Below are 16,710 nucleotides of genomic sequence, written 5' to 3'. Positions count from 1 at the left end.
TTATTTGTTTCTAGCTTTTTATGTTTCAACCCTCTTTAGACAAGACCCCCAAAATCCTTTTTTGCCCAAAACAACTCTTGCAGTCTGTCCAGGTTATTTCCTGGAGGTTTTTTTAGCTGATTGACTGAAAAAAAAATCCCAAATTCTTTAGGTGGGGTAATGGCAGTTACACAAGGCAGTAATTACAGCTGATCAAGGTATGGTAGTAGTAGCAGCACATGATTTTACCAAGTGCACTTCCTCCAAGGAGTAAAAAACTTACAGATGGTACAGTATGTACCAGCACCACTCATCCTTATTTGAACTGTTAGGCTTGTTAGCAATAAAAAATACAGTTATTAGAGTAATTTCATACTCAGCTAAATGCAGTAATAGAACAAATCCCTTTCACTCAGAATTTTCTAAATAAGCCTAATTAACTACTGGGTAAAAGAAGTATTTCTAAAAATACTTGAAAGGGGAAGGGGTTCCATGAAAAATCCCTCAAAACAGAGTTTATTTTCTTTTGCATTGGCACTGCTTGCTTTTGTAGAAGGAAATATACAACATATGTTCCATTTTTGGATGCGTGGTAACAAGCAACTGCAGTAGAGCAGAATAACAAATACTAGAGAAGAAGGAATAAAGAAATAATATTTACATTCTGGCCATTTAGCTAAGCCTTTACTTAAGAGCCAGTCCAAAGCATCCATGAAGCTGCTGTTCTAAACATGCATTTCAACCCTATGCAATGTACTGCTAAAGTTTTATGTCCCTTTTTGTATCTCTTCCCTTGATTCCTTCCGCTTAGTAAAACCCAGAAATTACTAGAAGGACTCAGAGAAAGCCTTTGAGTTACCCTCTAGCAGAGGCACTTAAAAAAATTCATCCTGAGGAGTCCTGCAATAAATATACACTTAAAACTCCTGGGGGTTTTGACAGCTAACTGCAGAAGCCTCTTAAGTTCCAAGAACCTGTGACACAGGTAAAGAAAACTGAATTTAGAAGAACTATCTGGAAGCCATTTTTCTCAACAGCTTTGCAGCAAGGTACTTGTTCAGTCCTTTTCTGCAGTAAGCACACCAGCTCTCAAGCAAACACCATAGTACTGGTTATGAATATCAGCAAAATCATGAACAGAAGTAACACGAAGCAAAACACTTCAATCAAAAAGAGACAGTAGTGGCTTCAAGACTATCACTTGAAAAAACATCGTGACAAAAACATTTCAAAGGTATTTATGTATCACAGTGCATTCAGCCACGCTCTTGCTAGGATTGATCCCTGAAGCTTCATGTGAAATTGCAGACAGGTGAAAACTGTAGCACAATCTTTTCCTGGCACAACCACTCCTCCAGGACAGTATCAGCATCAATGAAATAAGAATGGATCAACAGTCTCACTAATGAGGGCCAGAGGACACTTTCCAGAATGAAAACTGAGAAACAGCATCCAGGAGCAAGGTTTGCCTTCAGTCAGTTGCATTTATTTATGAAAAAGTTAAGGAACATGGAAGGATTCCAAAGTACTCTTAACTGTATTTGGCAAACTTCAACTGGTTAAGCAACACAATTGTTACTGTACATACAACTAAAAACACAAGACCTTTATAAAACACTGATTTTACATGGTAAAAATCAATAAATCACAGCAACAACAACTTCTCCTGGAGTGACAGTTTTCCCACCATCATTACTACATCTTCCATGCCACTTAACTTGTGCAATACTAAAAGTCACAGAGCACTCTGCTGCTGTCTCAGAAAAGTTGAAGGCCACTTTTTATTTTGTGGAAGTCATTCTGGGTCCATAACAATCCTCCTGTCATGGGGATATTCAATTCTGCAGAGCTGTGAGGAAGAGAATAAAGCACATTAGCAGTGGGCTGCTTTGGAAGCTCACATCACCAGAGAAATTTTGATAGCACTTTATTTCCAAAACATTTCTCATTTTTAGCTCTGAAACATTTATCTGCTGAAATGTTCTTTGTTTTTAATCAGTTTGTTCAAGAGAGGCGATAGTCCTGAAATGTGAAAGGCACAAGGCACAAACCAGAAGAAAAGTGACTAACAATTCTGAGGGAAAAATGACTGCAGAAATAACCAGAGAACAATTCTCTTCTGAACCTTCATCTGTCATTTGCAGCTAGGAACACAAGCTCAGGTGAAAGGCTAACACAGCAAGCAACTGACATGAGAATAGTCTCTCACAAGGTACAAATCTTACATTACTACCCATTTCTATGGCCTTAGAAAGAATTGTGGGACTTACAAAGACATTCAAGGATGCAACCCCTAAAGCAACAGCATGTCAGCAACTCCACCCTCAGAAAACTCTCCAAATGGTCATTATTTGCCAAATTTGCTTCTGCTGTCAGGTAAAACTGACACTGGGAGCCAATAAAAAGCATGTATGCTTATCAAAAAGCCTAAAACATCTGCCTAAGGATGACAGCAGCTATTCAAAGCTTCAGAGATTGCCTCAGAAACACTAAACATGAACTTTGACAATACACATGTGCACCATGCACCAGAAAACCCACCAAAAAATGGACACAATCTTTTGGGAGGAAGGAACTGCAGAAAGACAAAGAAGGGCATTGCTTTTAGAAAGGATGTGTCCCATTGCCTATGCTGCAGATGCTTTTTCCAAGCACCTTACAGATATTTTCCAAGTAAAACATCAAGTTTTCATAATCTCTCATACCATCCTTTAGTACCTCCCTTCATAAGCCTGGTAGAACAGCTCTCTGCAGACAAAGAACTTAGAGGGCAATACCAAAAAAGTAAATAGCAAACACCTCTTCTGGAACAGGCCATACAAACACCTTTGATTGGGGGAAGCAAAAAAATCCACGTAGCTACAAGACAAAGGATAAGGTCTCTACAAAGAAGAAAATGCAAGCAGTCAAGAAAATCTTCCTTCTGCCTTGGGGAAGTCAGACCACCTTTCTGATACCACATGTCCTTTGGCAAATGGAGAAGCTGCTATGCAAGGGAAGTAAGAATAATAACAGGCTGCCATTGTAGCACTCCTGATGCAATCTGGATTGTTTCCAGGCACAGATACAGGAATAAATTAGGTTCTGCTCATTTCTATTTGTGGTAGAAACAGGTTTTCCTCATGTTTTTTCCTAAGATTTTTTTTTTTCCTTGGCATCCTGCCAGGCTGTAATCTGAGTGGAACAAACTGTCTGCCCCTTTCCCCACACAAAGAGATGCAGAAACACATGTTACTTTTGGGCTGGTATTTCTACACCAGTATTTTCTAGTAATATAAGTTGCTTGACACATTACACTGTTCAAAAAACAGCCTGAAATTTAAAAATCTGGCTTGTAGCTTTTTAGCCTGCAATTAATATACTATCAGCTCTCACCATGACTAAATCATATTTCAAAATGCAGTCTAGGGCGCCTTCCTCTAAAGGAACAGAATGTTACTGATATGGGAAGGTCAATAATTTGATGCCAGGGAGGATGACCAAGAGGATGGAGAAAAATGTAAGTCCTTCTCTTCTCAGGTTTGAAACTGGAAGCCTGGGATCTGAACACAATTCTGAATGTGTGAAAATATGAATATGTGCAAGATTTAGGAAATCTCAGTCTTAATTTTTCACATGGCATAGTAAAAGGCACAGAGAGAAAAATGCATTTCATGGTTCAGGGACAAAGTTCCACCCACATCATTACTCACTTTGTATTGTGAGGCTTCCACTCATCCCTCACTGGCTGATCAAGCAGGGACATCATAGAATAATTATCCAACATGAGACCATCAGGGTCATCTGTCTGACCTGGGAGTTTCCCAAGAGGAAAGTCTTTCCATCGTACTTCATCTAGATAAAAACAGTACAAAACCAAGAAGTCTGAGTTTCCCAGAGAGATTTTTGGAACACAAGATCACCCTCCCCAAGCCCACAAATACTGCCTCCTGCAACTCAGCCATTCAGCAAGTGATCTACACCAGTGACACAGAAGCAGAGGACAATTTTGCTTCTGTTCTCAAAACATCCAGTTCTAACAAGCTGTTCACATCAGCATACCTGTCTCTTTTTTTTTTTTTTTTTTTTTTTACTTGAGAAAATTTCCCAGTGAATGAAGTACAAGAGATCAGTCTTCTAGTGGCTAATTTTTTTTTCTTTTAAATGCCATTTTGACGCCAACTCCTCACCACCAACTTCCTCCTCCTGTGCCTGAGTCCCTCCATGACTCATCCAAAATTCTTAGCTAGAGACCTCCAACCCCAATGAGAAAGTACAGCTACTGTAACAAAGCTAACAAACACTGGATATACTGTATATTCTTTCTAAAACCCTGTCTTGCTCCTTTGTTTGCCACCATGTCATAACAACCATTTTCCCAGAGCATGGAACTTAGGTTCACAGACAAACTGTGCTTTCAAATACCCCCAAGTCTGACAAACAAGAAGTTCAAGAAACATCCATATTTTCTTCACCATTCTCAGCTGGCATATATGCTGCCCCATCAGCTGCATACACTGAAATTTTAAACAGTTTGGAAAAGCCTAATAAAAAAATAAATAAGACAGTAATAGCATGCTCCTGGAAAACCCACACTGTATTTTACGAGCTTAAGTGAAATGACTCTTAAACATAAAACACTGGAGAATCCACATTTTTCAGTCATTTGGCATTTAGATGACTTTAAAGCACAATTTAATTGTGGCCAGCCCCAAAGGGCTGAGATGTGTTTGCATTTCAATTAACATTTGTCAGTGATGAAGACTGTCTTAGAGTCCCTTTTTACCTGCAGTGATCTGCCAGGCAGACCCTTGCAGTGCAGCCCTTTTCTCAGCAATGGCCACCATGGTACCAGAATGAGCAAGTCCTTCCAAAGCATTTGCTTCAGTCACCATCTCTTCTTCCTCCTCTTCCACTTCCTCTACACCATTGTCTCTCTCTGGCACATCTTCTTGTGTCTCTACAGTCTGCCCTTGATTTTTAACCTGATTTTCTTGCTTGGCTCTCCACTGTAAGCTCTCTATAGTATAAATTGGCTGTTCACTGCCATCTGAAGAGAGGCCTGGACTGGACAGAGGGGCACCTCCTTCTGTGTAAATGGAAGCAAGATACAGAAGGTTCTTCCGAGAAGAACGTGGCAAGCGAGGTCTCATGATTGTGAGAATCCTAGAGAGGAAAAAGAGCAATGGAAAAGTTTTAAAAGAGTTGATAAATCTTCATCTGGAGTCTTTTTTGCTTTTAAGTGTTTTCTCCAAGACAGCTGGCTCACATAACTAATCTAACAGGCAAAATCTGATTATTCCCTGGTCAGTGGATGCTAGAATACTCTGTCTTTGTGATTAAAATTAAGGACTTGGGATACTTCTAACTGAATTACTGCTTTACTGTTTTCATGTACAGAAGTTAGGAATTTATCACAGCTCCTATCACCTGAATAAGGTCATATCTCTGCCAAGTCACTTTGCTTCTGAACAGGTTGCTTCTTTAAATAACTCCCCAGATAACCTCTGCTTTCACTTGAAAGGTGCAATCCTTTAAAATTCTTTTCCTTCTCTTTGCGTGTAATCAATGGGGAGGTGAATAGCAGCATCTGTGGCTTTATATGCACCTGTTAAAATTTCTACAAGATGCAAAGAAAGGCAAGGGAATGCAGCTGTAACTCAGCATATCACTAGGGAACCAAAGCTGTTACAGAGCACTGTTTGCTGTTCCTTTTCTAGGTCACAGCATCAAACTTACAGCTGAAGAAGATGTGGGGTTGCCCAGCAGGGAGCTTGCAAGCAACTGTCAGTCAGTCTTATCCACTGCAAAGGAACTTTATGGAGGAACAGCTCCTTCACAGATGCCTGCTTGTTACACTGTTGTTTTTTCTTCCCTGCAAAGAAGATAATGAAAACAACACGGTGCTCAAAACTCATCAAAAATATATCCTTCATCCCTCTGCATTTTTACTGGAACCCAGTAGCATCTAAGGATGTTATTTCCTACAAGTATTAATGTCTGCAGAAACTAGCACTCAATGGCTTGATCTTTCCTGCGAAAGATTCGCTTTTCCTATCTTGAGGAGGCTGCAGCAAACTTATCAATAACAATTTCAATTTTTTGCAAAGAAATACATGACATGCACAAGCTGCAGATGAAAAGTCTAAGAAATCCAACAGTAAAAGCTTTATGTTCACATGACAGTATGTACTAATTAGGCTACTGCACTTTATACATAAAGGTCCCACCACTTTACTAGTATAGTTTTACAAGAAACTCTTATGCTTTTTTAAACACAGAAATTCAGAAACACTCACCAGCGTTTACTTTGGCAATGCCAGTCAGCAACTCAGAAATCCAGCTGATCAAGAACTGAGGCCGGAGCTCTGAAGAGTCAGAACATTCCTTCAGCTCTATAAACATTTTCTCCATTAAGATCTGTGTAAAACTTCGTGAAAGGAGGCCTGACAACAAAGGCTGCCAAAAGCAGTAAAATGCTGGGGGAATTTTGAACTGCCATACCTCTTTATTTGCTGCAATAAAAAGAAAAAAATTCTGTAACTTTTTATGAAATACAGGTGTGACACTTGCTCCAAACTAAAGAGGTTTGTTCTCAGATCACTGATTCCAGGATATTTCCTGAGGTCCTCACTGAACCTGAAACTATTATTTTTCTTATGCTAGGCAAGTAAAATAAATAGCAAATTGATAATTAACACAAGGAAATTATTAACACAGGAATATCTGTTTTGTTAATCCCTTTCCAGTTTCAGCTTATTTCACACACAATTAAGAGCTATTCTATCTAAAAAATATACTGCAAAGAGAAGGTTCATTGAGCAAAGCAATATAAAATCAAAAAGCTTTTAAATTTTTCTACAGTTATATAGTCACGGAAATTTGAGAATCTTTCTTGGAAAGTTCTTTCGCTGTGAAATAGGGAATTTATTTATTTTCATTCCCTCTAGATGCCTAGTTCTCTTGCAAACAATAAATGCAACTGCACACATACAGGCAGCAGCTTGGAACTAAGATGTAGCTGGTGAATGAGGCTTAAAAAACCCATCAATTTTGATTTGCTTCAAATCTGCAGTGTAGAAGAGAAACTAGTGTGGGTTCCTGAAATCAGCAACTATTGCAGGAAAGGGTAGAGATGTAAGCTTTCAAAGATGTTTTGGCTAGAACATTCAGTGCTGAAGAGCTATCTTTCCATCCCAAGAGATTCATGCAAAAGCAGTAGCAAAGCATGGCCATAAGGGGTTCTGGAGAACAGGGCAAAAGATGTTTAAGGACCCAGATATACAAAAAATATGCAGCCAATTAGAGATTTCAATATAATGATAAAAAAAATAACAGACTTGGTCATAACACTAGCTATGCATTTTCTGCTTGGGTGATGCATAAAACACTCACCTTCATATTTGATATTTAGCATCTTCAGACAATCCATCTTTGGGATGAGAAAGCCATCACTGAGAAGAGCTTCAGCCACTGTTGCCCTAGAGCAGAGAGACTTATTACTGCCACTTATTCCTTTATTTATCAAAACACCACCTGCTCCAGTTCTGAAACAAGTCTAACTGCCAAACACCTGGAGCTGTGAGGAGGGAATGGAGAATTCTTTGTTTGAGCGAGAAACCTGGTAATGCTGTTCTTGTATGGCATATATATTTATATTCCAAACATCAGGAGTTACAGCTCTTATCTGTAACATGATACACTCTCCCCTCTGCAGCTACACCAGCTAGATTTCTCAAATTTATATGGTAATAAGGAAGTCTCAACACACTAGGTCCTCAAGGCTCTGTAGTAATAGAAAGATAAAAAATATAGAAAATGCCAAGTATTGCCTGGAAGTTTTGAAGAATTCCAAAGGTTACTGTGAAATCAAAATCTCTACAGGGTTGAGCTTTTGAAGAGTTCAACCCTGGGAACTTTTGAAGACAACTGAAGATGCTGCATGCCTTGGGGCCAGCATCACTAAGTCTGGCACAGCACTCTGGAGATCATCTGGCACAAGGACCGTTGCTCATTAGCACACATCAACAACTCACACATCAAAGATGTTGAGGAAATCCACTAATTGCTTTCTCCATGATCAGCTACAGGACACTATGAAAAGGCAATTTAGTAGGTCTACAGCCCAGTTCAGCACCCTACTTCTCACCTCAGCTCTTTATGAGACATACCTGTTTTCCTGCATCAGGTCTTTGATCTGAGCCAAAATCCAGTCCAATTCTGAAGAGGAATCAGACCACAATTCTCGAGACTTTGAAACAGATGGCACAGTCTGCATAACCTGAGTGAAGGAAAAATTCAAGCATTAACAGAATATATACTCCCATGACAAAGACATTATTGCTATGACAAGAAGATGCACATGCCATGTGTACTTCATCACCAGCACCTGAAAAAGTTCACAAATGTTCCCCTTTCTTGGAATCTCCAATAAGCACAGATCTCCCTTACACACCTGAACAAATGCCCACATCAGGAACTGTCACACTCAAATTGCTTGTTCTCTGTAGTGAAGCTTTCCTTTGCAAGCCATGTATGACAACACTAGCAGACAGACTTGAGCAAGGAACTAAGGCAACAAGGAAGAAAAACCATATTGCCCAAGAAATAAAAGAGAATTCATGGAAGTACCGATTACCAGAGTGCACTTACCCGTAATTGCTCGTTCTTGTAAGATATCAGAACATCTCTGACTTTTTCTAGAAATAAACATAAATATATAATTTAAGCAGAAGATCAACTATGTAAGGGGATTTTTTATCTAAGGAAGCTGCTTAATTTTGCTAGATTTACACACAAGGAAGGCATTGGTCAAATGAAGCCAGCAACTCTGTTGAGACAACACACTGAAGGCTGCCAAAACTCCCAGACTTTTCCAGCAACATGAATTTTCTCAAGTGGGGTTGAACCATGATTTCCATATTTTATCACTAACAGCAGCCAAAGACAGGTAAGTTGGATAAACCCAGACAGCTCAAAAACATATTCCTAGATTAGTGTAGGAAGAAATTGTTCCCATATGCAGTTTATATTCCTATATTTGTATTCCTTATACTTGCATTTTGAATCAATTGCAGCAGCACTACAGGTATTCACAAAGTGCAAAAATTTGGAGAAATACTACCAAACCACTCAGTCAACACCAAAAATCCACCAGGACCAAAGAAGAAACCCAAAACCTGAGCTGAAGGTATATTTAAACTGCTTTCTTTAGCATATCCAATCCTTGTATCTGCTGTTGTTCTAGGAACACCTACCATGGAATTCCTTGTGTTTCTGACAGGCGTCATGCTGCGGGGTTTGAATCTCCCATGCATCACCGTCCAAATCTGCATTTGCTTCGATCTCTTCCTGCTCTTCTTCCTCATCCTCATCCTCATCTTCTTCACACAAGTTATTGCCCAGCTGACGGCTCCAATACATCTTTCGTAGCCAGTCCAGCACAACATCACAACCTAAAAGAGAACAGAAAACATCTTCTCAGTGAGGATTTGTTATGGCAAAAAATAATAGGTGGCATATTGCTAACTTCTATTATGAAACGAAATGCTATTAACCAGTTATGAACCCTGAAAACAAAAAACTCCATTAATGAAAATGTGAACAAGTTAAAAAAAACTCAAACGAACATACAAAACACCCAAAATCCAAACCAAAACTAACCTCTAAAAAAAAAAAAGAACAGGAAAGAAAAAACCCCAATGCAGTATCACCGGCATTGCAACTACCCGGGGAGGGGGACGGGGGAATGATTGGACACTGTTCTGGCACTGCACCTTGCTCAAGCTAGGTCAAATTTAAGCAGCAACTAGGTCCCTGCAGTGGCATTCTGATGAGAAAATGAGTCAGTACTTTAGTATCACCATGGTCAACACAGCATCTACAACACTAGATACAACTTTTTTTGTGCAGGGACTACACTATGCATACATTAAATAGAATAGAAAGAAAATGCCTTTACTTTCATCAGCATTTCCGCAATTCAATCTAAGGACCATGCTGAAGATTATTTAACTGGATTCGCAAGCCTTAACCCCAAATTTCCAGGAATCTCTTAAAATGCTATGAGCTGGTCATTCACTCAGGCTTGCAGCATCCACATTTCTCCTTAGATGGGATTTTTTAAGAGTCTTAGGTATCACTAAACCACCGGGAAAAGCTTTTACCTATTTCCCGAGGACGAACTTCCTGTGCTGTAAAAAAGCAAAAGCATCAACCAGCTCTGGTTGTTTCGAGTAATTTTTTCAGGGATAGGAGAAAGCCCTGCGAGGAACCACCTGACACAGCTCAGCTATCCTGACAGGGCAATGGCAAATCCTCTCAGTGTCTGATACCACAACTCTCCCTGCCTGCCCTGCAGCACCCCAAAACGGAGGCAGGGGTGCTCCCCTCAGGGCCTGCAGCTCTGGCATTGCCATCCCAAGCCTGCCTGGGGCCACCCCTCCCATGGCAGCTGCTGGTGGCACTCACCCTTGCGGCACAGGGCCAGCCGCGGCAGCTTCCCGTGCGTCAGCTCGTGACGGAGATCCACCACCCACACGGGGATGTCCACCTGCAACAACAGCCAACAGCTGACCCCTCTGCTGCCACTGCATCAGCCCTGCACTGCTGCAGAGAGCCTCCACCAGGTGGGAACAGCACCTTCCTGGCCGCTCCTGTGCTGTAGTTCCGCTGCTTCCCACTTCAAGATCCCTCAGCTCTATGAAGCCACTCCTGCTGTGGCCTAGGATCCATACAAACTTGCATTTTACAGTTCAAATCCTTCAGTGTTACATGCAACAAGAGATTTCTTTTTAGACAGAGGTGTTACATGTAATTTAATGTAACTGAGAAGCAGTTAAACTATATATAAATGGGTGAGACATTCTGGATAACTATATATCAAATATACAAATAATATAATATACAACACTTGCATGCAAATTACACTGTAAATCTGCATGCAATTGCATGCAAAGTTACACTGTAATTTGCATGCAATTTTTTGCAACTTTCCTGAGGACAACTACCTTTAACTATGCAAGACCTTTGCTTTCAAGCTTGATCAGTTTTTTAAAAAGTGAGAAGCAGAACTCTTCTCAAAAACTCAGGGGAAAAAAAAAATCAATTCATCATTCTCACACAGGGGTCCAAACATATAGAGAATAGTCTCAAATACTGTCTGTCCTTCACTGGCAAAACTTGTTCAGTCCCAGGTATGATGTTCAGTGCAGCTGGCAGTAAAAGGACTCAAGTTGGTCCTGCTACTACAATTACAGCTTGAACCTTTCCTCCTCCACACAAAAGTGGGAAAGTTCACCTGAAGAAAGAGACACAAGATGAAAATACCTGCAAATGTGAGTGGTTTTTATGTACAGTCTTGCTTGTCAAAGACTAGGATTTACAAACCACATTAAGCGCTTTTTCCTATCTCAGTCACCAAGAAAGCAAAACATGACAGTGTGTCAAGTGGGACTACACACATGTAAATCAAGACTTTTGATCACATGTGATTCAAAAACCTTTAATGATCATCAGCCTTTGTTACACTTATTGTGACTTCAAAGAGCAAAGTTTTAGATCCAATTGCAATAAACATGTTTAAAGCTTTTCAGCTAGAATCAACAAGCATCTATATCTGTTATTTTGGTTACAAAAGAATTGCCCCCACAATTTCATCCACTCAGTGCTGTTAAGAACCTGTAAATTATCAAGCAACTCTTATTAAATAGTTACCTCTCTTGCTAATTGTCTCAGAGGAATGCTGACCATCTTCTGTTTCCTTTCTGTGATCAAGTTGACAAATCTGCACGCAGGTTACAGAAAAAAAAAAAAAATTACTATCAAGAGCTGCAGAGAAACTTGGAACTCCAGAGACAAACTCCCATGTACTATACAACCCTGTGGTTCCAGAGATGCAAAGTCAACTGAGACAGTGGAATAATAACATTTGTCCAGGTCTTTCTCTCCTTCTCAAAGCACAAGGGCCTTGAGAGCCCTTACCTTACAAGAGCCAGCCCGTAAGAGAGGATGAGCTCATGTGACTTCAATCTGCCAGAAGAATCGAGGACCTTACAGCGAATCAATTCTGCGGTGCAGTCCACTGCAAGAGGCATTTTTGGGCCATACCTAGAGGCAAAGGAAAACCAGGTGAGCAGGCTCCCACACAAATACACAAATAAAAAGGGCAACTTCCCCCCTACATTTTGTGCTCTGTGGTACATAACCCTAAGAATGGTAAGCTGAGACAACATCAAAGGCTCTTTCCAGAAGGCTTCTATTGGAACAGAGTGGTTACAGGGTTACTCCTCAGCACATGTTAAATGAATACTCACTGATACGCCAAGCACATAGACAAGATGCTTTACCTAGGCGGATCTTGTGTATGGATGCAGCAGAGGCAATTTAGGTGCCTGGGATATGGTCACTGCCTCGAGAAATCAGCCCATGAAGTTGCGGGCATGCAGGATTTCTGCCTCCCCTGCTCCCACGAGCCACGGTGCTCTCGGCATAAGCGACGTTCCCGGAGCCTCCCCAGTGAAAGAGCCCTACAAGACGGGGCCGCCTGCCCGGCCGCACCGCCGGCCTGCCCCGCACCGCCCGGCCTGCCCCGCACCGCCGGCCTGCCCCGCACCGCCGGCCTGCCCCGCACAGCCCGGCCTGCCCCGCACCGCCCGGCCTGCCCCGCACAGCCCGGCCTGCCCCGCACAGCCCGGCCTGCCCGCACCGCCCGGCCTGCCCGCACCGCCCGGCCGCGGAGCTGCTCTGCCGGGGAGCTGCGCTCGCTCCTCGGCGGCCCCGGGGCCAGGACCGCGAGCCGGGGCCGAGGGCAGGGACAGAGGGGCGGCCCCCAAAGCCGCATCGCGCTCCCCGCCCGCGGCCCCTACCGGCTCTTCCACGCCGAGACGCGGTCCAGCGCATCCTGCTGCAGCCGGCTGTCCCCGCAGTACAGCCCCACCATCACCTGGTCCCACTCCGCCCGGCCCCTCCACGCCACCACCGTCCGCAGCGGCTTCAGCCGCCGGCGGGCCGGGGACGGGCCGGGCCGGCCGCGGCGCCGGGCGGGGCCCGCGCGGGCCGCCATGCCGCCAGCGCCGCTCCGCCTCCCGCGGGCCGCCCCGCGCCGCTTCCGCTTCCCGCGCTCGCCGCCCGGTGTGGGCGCGGCCGCCTGAGGCGAGCCCAGCCGCGCCGTGCGGCCCCAGGGCTTGGGCCAGTGCGGAACAGCAGCGTTCTCCCCTTGTGCGTGCGGGGAGCGGCGGCATGAAGGTGTGTCCTGAACAGAGCGAGGGAAGCCTTGCGAGAAAGCGCAGGAGCATCCACAGCAGCCACGCACCATGTGCTCCATAATGTCCAAACGGTTCTGGAGCTTTGTCAGCCTTGGTGCTGTCACCGCTTCCCTGGGGAGCCTGTTCCCAACCACCCTCTGGGTGAAAAGTCTTTTCTTAATAACAAACCTAAACGTCCCCTGACTCAGCTCCATGCCATTTCCTCGAGTCACTGGTCACGAGAGTGAGGAGACTGGTACCTGCCCCTCCACTTCCCCTCCTGAGGATGTTGAAGAACACAATGAGGTTTCACCTCAGTCTCCTCCAGGCTGAACAAACCAAGTGACCTCAGCCACTCCTCTAAGGCTTCCCCTCCAGGCCTCTCCCCTTCCTCGTGGCCCTCCTTTGGATGCCCAAAACAGCACAGAGTACTCAAGGTGGGGCAAGCACGCTTTTTGGTGAGGAACTTTTTTCTGATACCCAACCTAAACCTCCCCTAACACAATGTCAGGCCATTCTCAGTCCTGCTCCTCCTCTTCTCCTCGTGAGGAAGTTGTAAATTGATGAGATTTCCCCTCAGTCTCCTCCAGGCTGAACAGACCAAGTGACCTCAGCCCTGCTCATCCAGGTTCCCCTCAAGGCCCTCACCAGTTCTTGATTTTTATGTAACAAAGTCACTAGGCTACTAGTCAAAATATCTGTTTTTTTATTCAAAAGTAAGTACATAATCTGCACTACTCAATACCATTTTAATGTAATTTATTTTCTTGAGGCATAGATACAAATTAGGAATATTTCCCTTTTAACTGGATAGTCTTGTTACGTATGGTTAATTCTGAAATAACTGAAGTTTTTGAGTTATAAAAAACTTGACATCCAGTTGTTGATATAGCAGGATGATGTGCTGAGATTATTTTGTTTAGGAAGTAAAAAATTCAGTATACAATAAGGTTTAAGTTTTTAAATTTCATTAAGGTTGTATTTTTATTTCAGTTTTTATTAAGTTTTGTCTGTATGTATGATTTTTCTGTTCACAATAGCATTTTAAGGCTGCTTTATTTTTCTTGAAACGTGAGGTAACATATTCTTGCAAAACAGCTTAGGGTTTCTCAGTAAAAAATTACTTCATGCATGCTGACCAGTCCTGCTATCTTGAACTGACCTGTGAATCAACATGGAATAAATACAGCTCCCCCTCCTTTTTCATGTTCCCAGCACTCCCCAGTGTGGAAGCATGAGGAGTTGCTTGTCACTGGACAACATCAACACAGCTTCATACAGCATAGAAGTGATGGAGAAATGGGGCCTGTGCTTGGCAACATGGCTTTGCCAAGAAGGTGAGAGTCCTTCCCTTCCCTAGACCACACTTCTCTCTCACAGAGTCTCTTAGTTGAATGTTTCCCCATCGAGAGGAGCCCTATCAGGCATTTTCCCTTATCCTCCACAGTGGAGGATAAGGGAAAAGCAGTGCTGGCTGCTGGTATTGCCCATTGTGACAGCAGTTTGTGGTGTGGTTGCTTGATGACTCCAGTGCAGCCCAGGAAAGGAAGGAACTTAGGCTTATCTGAGCTTATGACTGGCTCCTTTGGCCCTGCTGGGGAACTGGTAATTACAGAATTATAGAATGCAGTGAGTTGAAAGCGACCCACAAGGATCACTGAATCCAACTCCTGAGATCATTGTCCAAATGCATCTTGAACTCAGACAGGCCTGGTGCTGTGACCACTTCCCTGGAGAGCCTGTTCCAGTGCTCAGCCACCCTCTGGGTGAAAAGCTTTTTCTTGATATCCAAGCTAGAGGTATATGAAGGCAATGGCATAAAAATTGATTGCATTGGACCCCTAGATGCGATTTTTAGCTGTGTGGTTTCCTTAACCAACCATGTCATACACTTTGTGCTTAGAAGTCACTATCTTCCTGGTTTGCTACGTTCACCCTCAATGCTTTTTTTCTTACCCTATTCCAAAACTCCATCCTCTTTAATTTAAAAATAACATAGATAACACAAATTGTCTCACAGTGGGTTAAGGACTAAGCTGCTTCTGATGCCCAGCATGCTAAATAAATTTATGGTCATGAGGTGTCTGCTAGACCCTTAGAGCCTTTGGCACTTCCTTGTGAGCTTGATTTCCTATGTAGGTTTCTAAAGAAGTGAGTTTTGTGCCTTCCCATGCCAGCCAAGCTCTTCCAGACTAGCATTGTCTGCTCCTAGGAGCAGCAGAGAGGAAGAATTAAGCCTTCTGCAGTGAAACAAAATGAGCTGTACTGGCTATCAGTTTTCTTGTTCAAATGAGATTTTAGGGTGTAACTGCACAAAGTGAGGTACTTTGCTACTGCTGCAAGCCTGGCCAAGGTAGCTAACTGTGCTGTGTCCCACATCCTTTTCTTGCATTGATTTGCAGTCCCATCTCCCTGCCCCTTTTGCCACAGAGTGGCACCAAATTGGCTGATGCAATTTGATCTTGTGACTTCCAGCACAGTTGCAGAGCTTTTGAGGTGAGCAGGATTTGAACTGAAGTAAAGGATTGCTCACTGTGACCATTCATCACTGTTAAATAATACTACCTCCTACTTGCTTCTCAGCCAGTGACATCCTGAAAGCAATTAGAAGTTCAATACTCCTGTCCCTCTCTTCTATTTTCTTAATATTGTCTACATTCAGTGGGCTGGGATTTCCAGTGATTTTAGCTGTGTTAACTCCATAGCATCTATCTGTGCTTCCTGTTCTTTGAACATGGTGCATTTAGTAGAACCAACCTGTCCCAGGCTGGAAGAAAAAAGCTTTAAGTCCCTTCAAGAAATCTCATAGTCAAATGTTTCATTATGGGAAGAGCCAGACCTGATCCACTGCTTCTGTTTTTCCCCACAAAGGCTAGGACAGATACTGCTCACAGAAGGGATAGTATTGTCAGAGTTACTGTAGCCACGAAATGGATGAGAGGGGCCACTGACACTCAGGGCACTTTCAGACAAATAATCCACATTCTTACCCACCCTGGATACTGCCAGCACCATGACTGGTGAAAACTTGTTGTTCCAGTGCAGGCAATGACTTTCCTGGGCCCTCAGGGTATGGAAAATGTAGAGTTTGGTGCAGCACACTCACACAATCTTTCAGCCTGCATCTGCAGAGCCTATCTGCACAGCATGTCAGTCATCAGTGTGACTCAGCAGCATAAGGAAATTCAGTTTTGGATGGTGAAGGCAGAGCCTGGTGAGCCCCAGGCTCTGACTCACAGAAAGCAAATGCATTTGACATATGCTGGACATGAATGAAAGTTCCCAAATCTGGGTATTCCTTGGGACTCAAGAAGGAGCATCCCCAAAACATTTGTGCTTCAAAGTGTTTGCCCACTGAGGTGCAAGTAGAAATACCTTCCAGGTATTTCTGCCTTTTACTGTTTCTGTGCAGTTGTAGCTTTGCTCTTCTGGATACATTAGGTTTGATGTCACTGCAGTTATCCAAACAGGTTTTCATTATGGCCCCACAATATTTGCAAAGAAGTGA

The 16,710-nt window shown here is 43.1% G+C and overlaps 1 protein-coding gene across 1 annotated transcript; it reads right to left on the bottom strand.

Moving 5' to 3' along the window:
• Positions 1 to 1,443: 1,443 nt before the first annotated feature.
• On the bottom strand, positions 1,444 to 13,297 carry LAS1L (LAS1 like ribosome biogenesis factor). The gene is made up of 13 exons (XM_030272507.4): positions 12,825 to 13,297; positions 11,941 to 12,066; positions 11,674 to 11,743; positions 10,429 to 10,510; positions 9,216 to 9,413; positions 8,611 to 8,657; positions 8,130 to 8,239; positions 7,354 to 7,439; positions 6,258 to 6,473; positions 5,698 to 5,833; positions 4,745 to 5,124; positions 3,672 to 3,813; positions 1,444 to 1,828 (listed from the first exon to the last, which is right to left on the bottom strand). Exons 1-13 carry the CDS (start codon positions 13,280 to 13,282, stop codon positions 1,738 to 1,740), a joined length of 2,142 nt encoding a protein of 713 aa, XP_030128367.4. The 5' UTR covers positions 13,283 to 13,297; the 3' UTR covers positions 1,444 to 1,737.
• Between the last annotated feature and the right edge of the window lie 3,413 nt (positions 13,298 to 16,710).

The sequence above is a fragment of the Taeniopygia guttata genome, chromosome 4A (assembly GCF_048771995.1).
Source record: "Taeniopygia guttata chromosome 4A, bTaeGut7.mat, whole genome shotgun sequence".
Classification (NCBI taxonomy): Eukaryota; Metazoa; Chordata; class Aves; order Passeriformes; family Estrildidae; genus Taeniopygia; species Taeniopygia guttata.
This window is presented reverse-complemented; position numbering and strand designations above follow the sequence as displayed.

What these genes read in the sequence shown, in the direction of transcription:
- LAS1L (XM_030272507.4), bottom strand. Translation starts at nt 13,282, where the DNA reads ATGGAGCACATGGTGCGTGGCTGCTGTGGATGCTCCTGCGCTTTCTCG. An exon ending in GAAACACAAGGAATTCCATG is followed by an intron (nt 8,658 to 9,215) that starts GTAGGTGTTCCT and finishes GTTTATTTCTAG; the next exon opens with AAAAAGTCAGAGATGTTCTG. An exon ending in ACAAGAACGAGCAATTACGG is followed by an intron (nt 8,240 to 8,610) that starts GTAAGTGCACTC and finishes TCCTTCACTCAG; the next exon opens with GTTATGCAGACTGTGCCATC.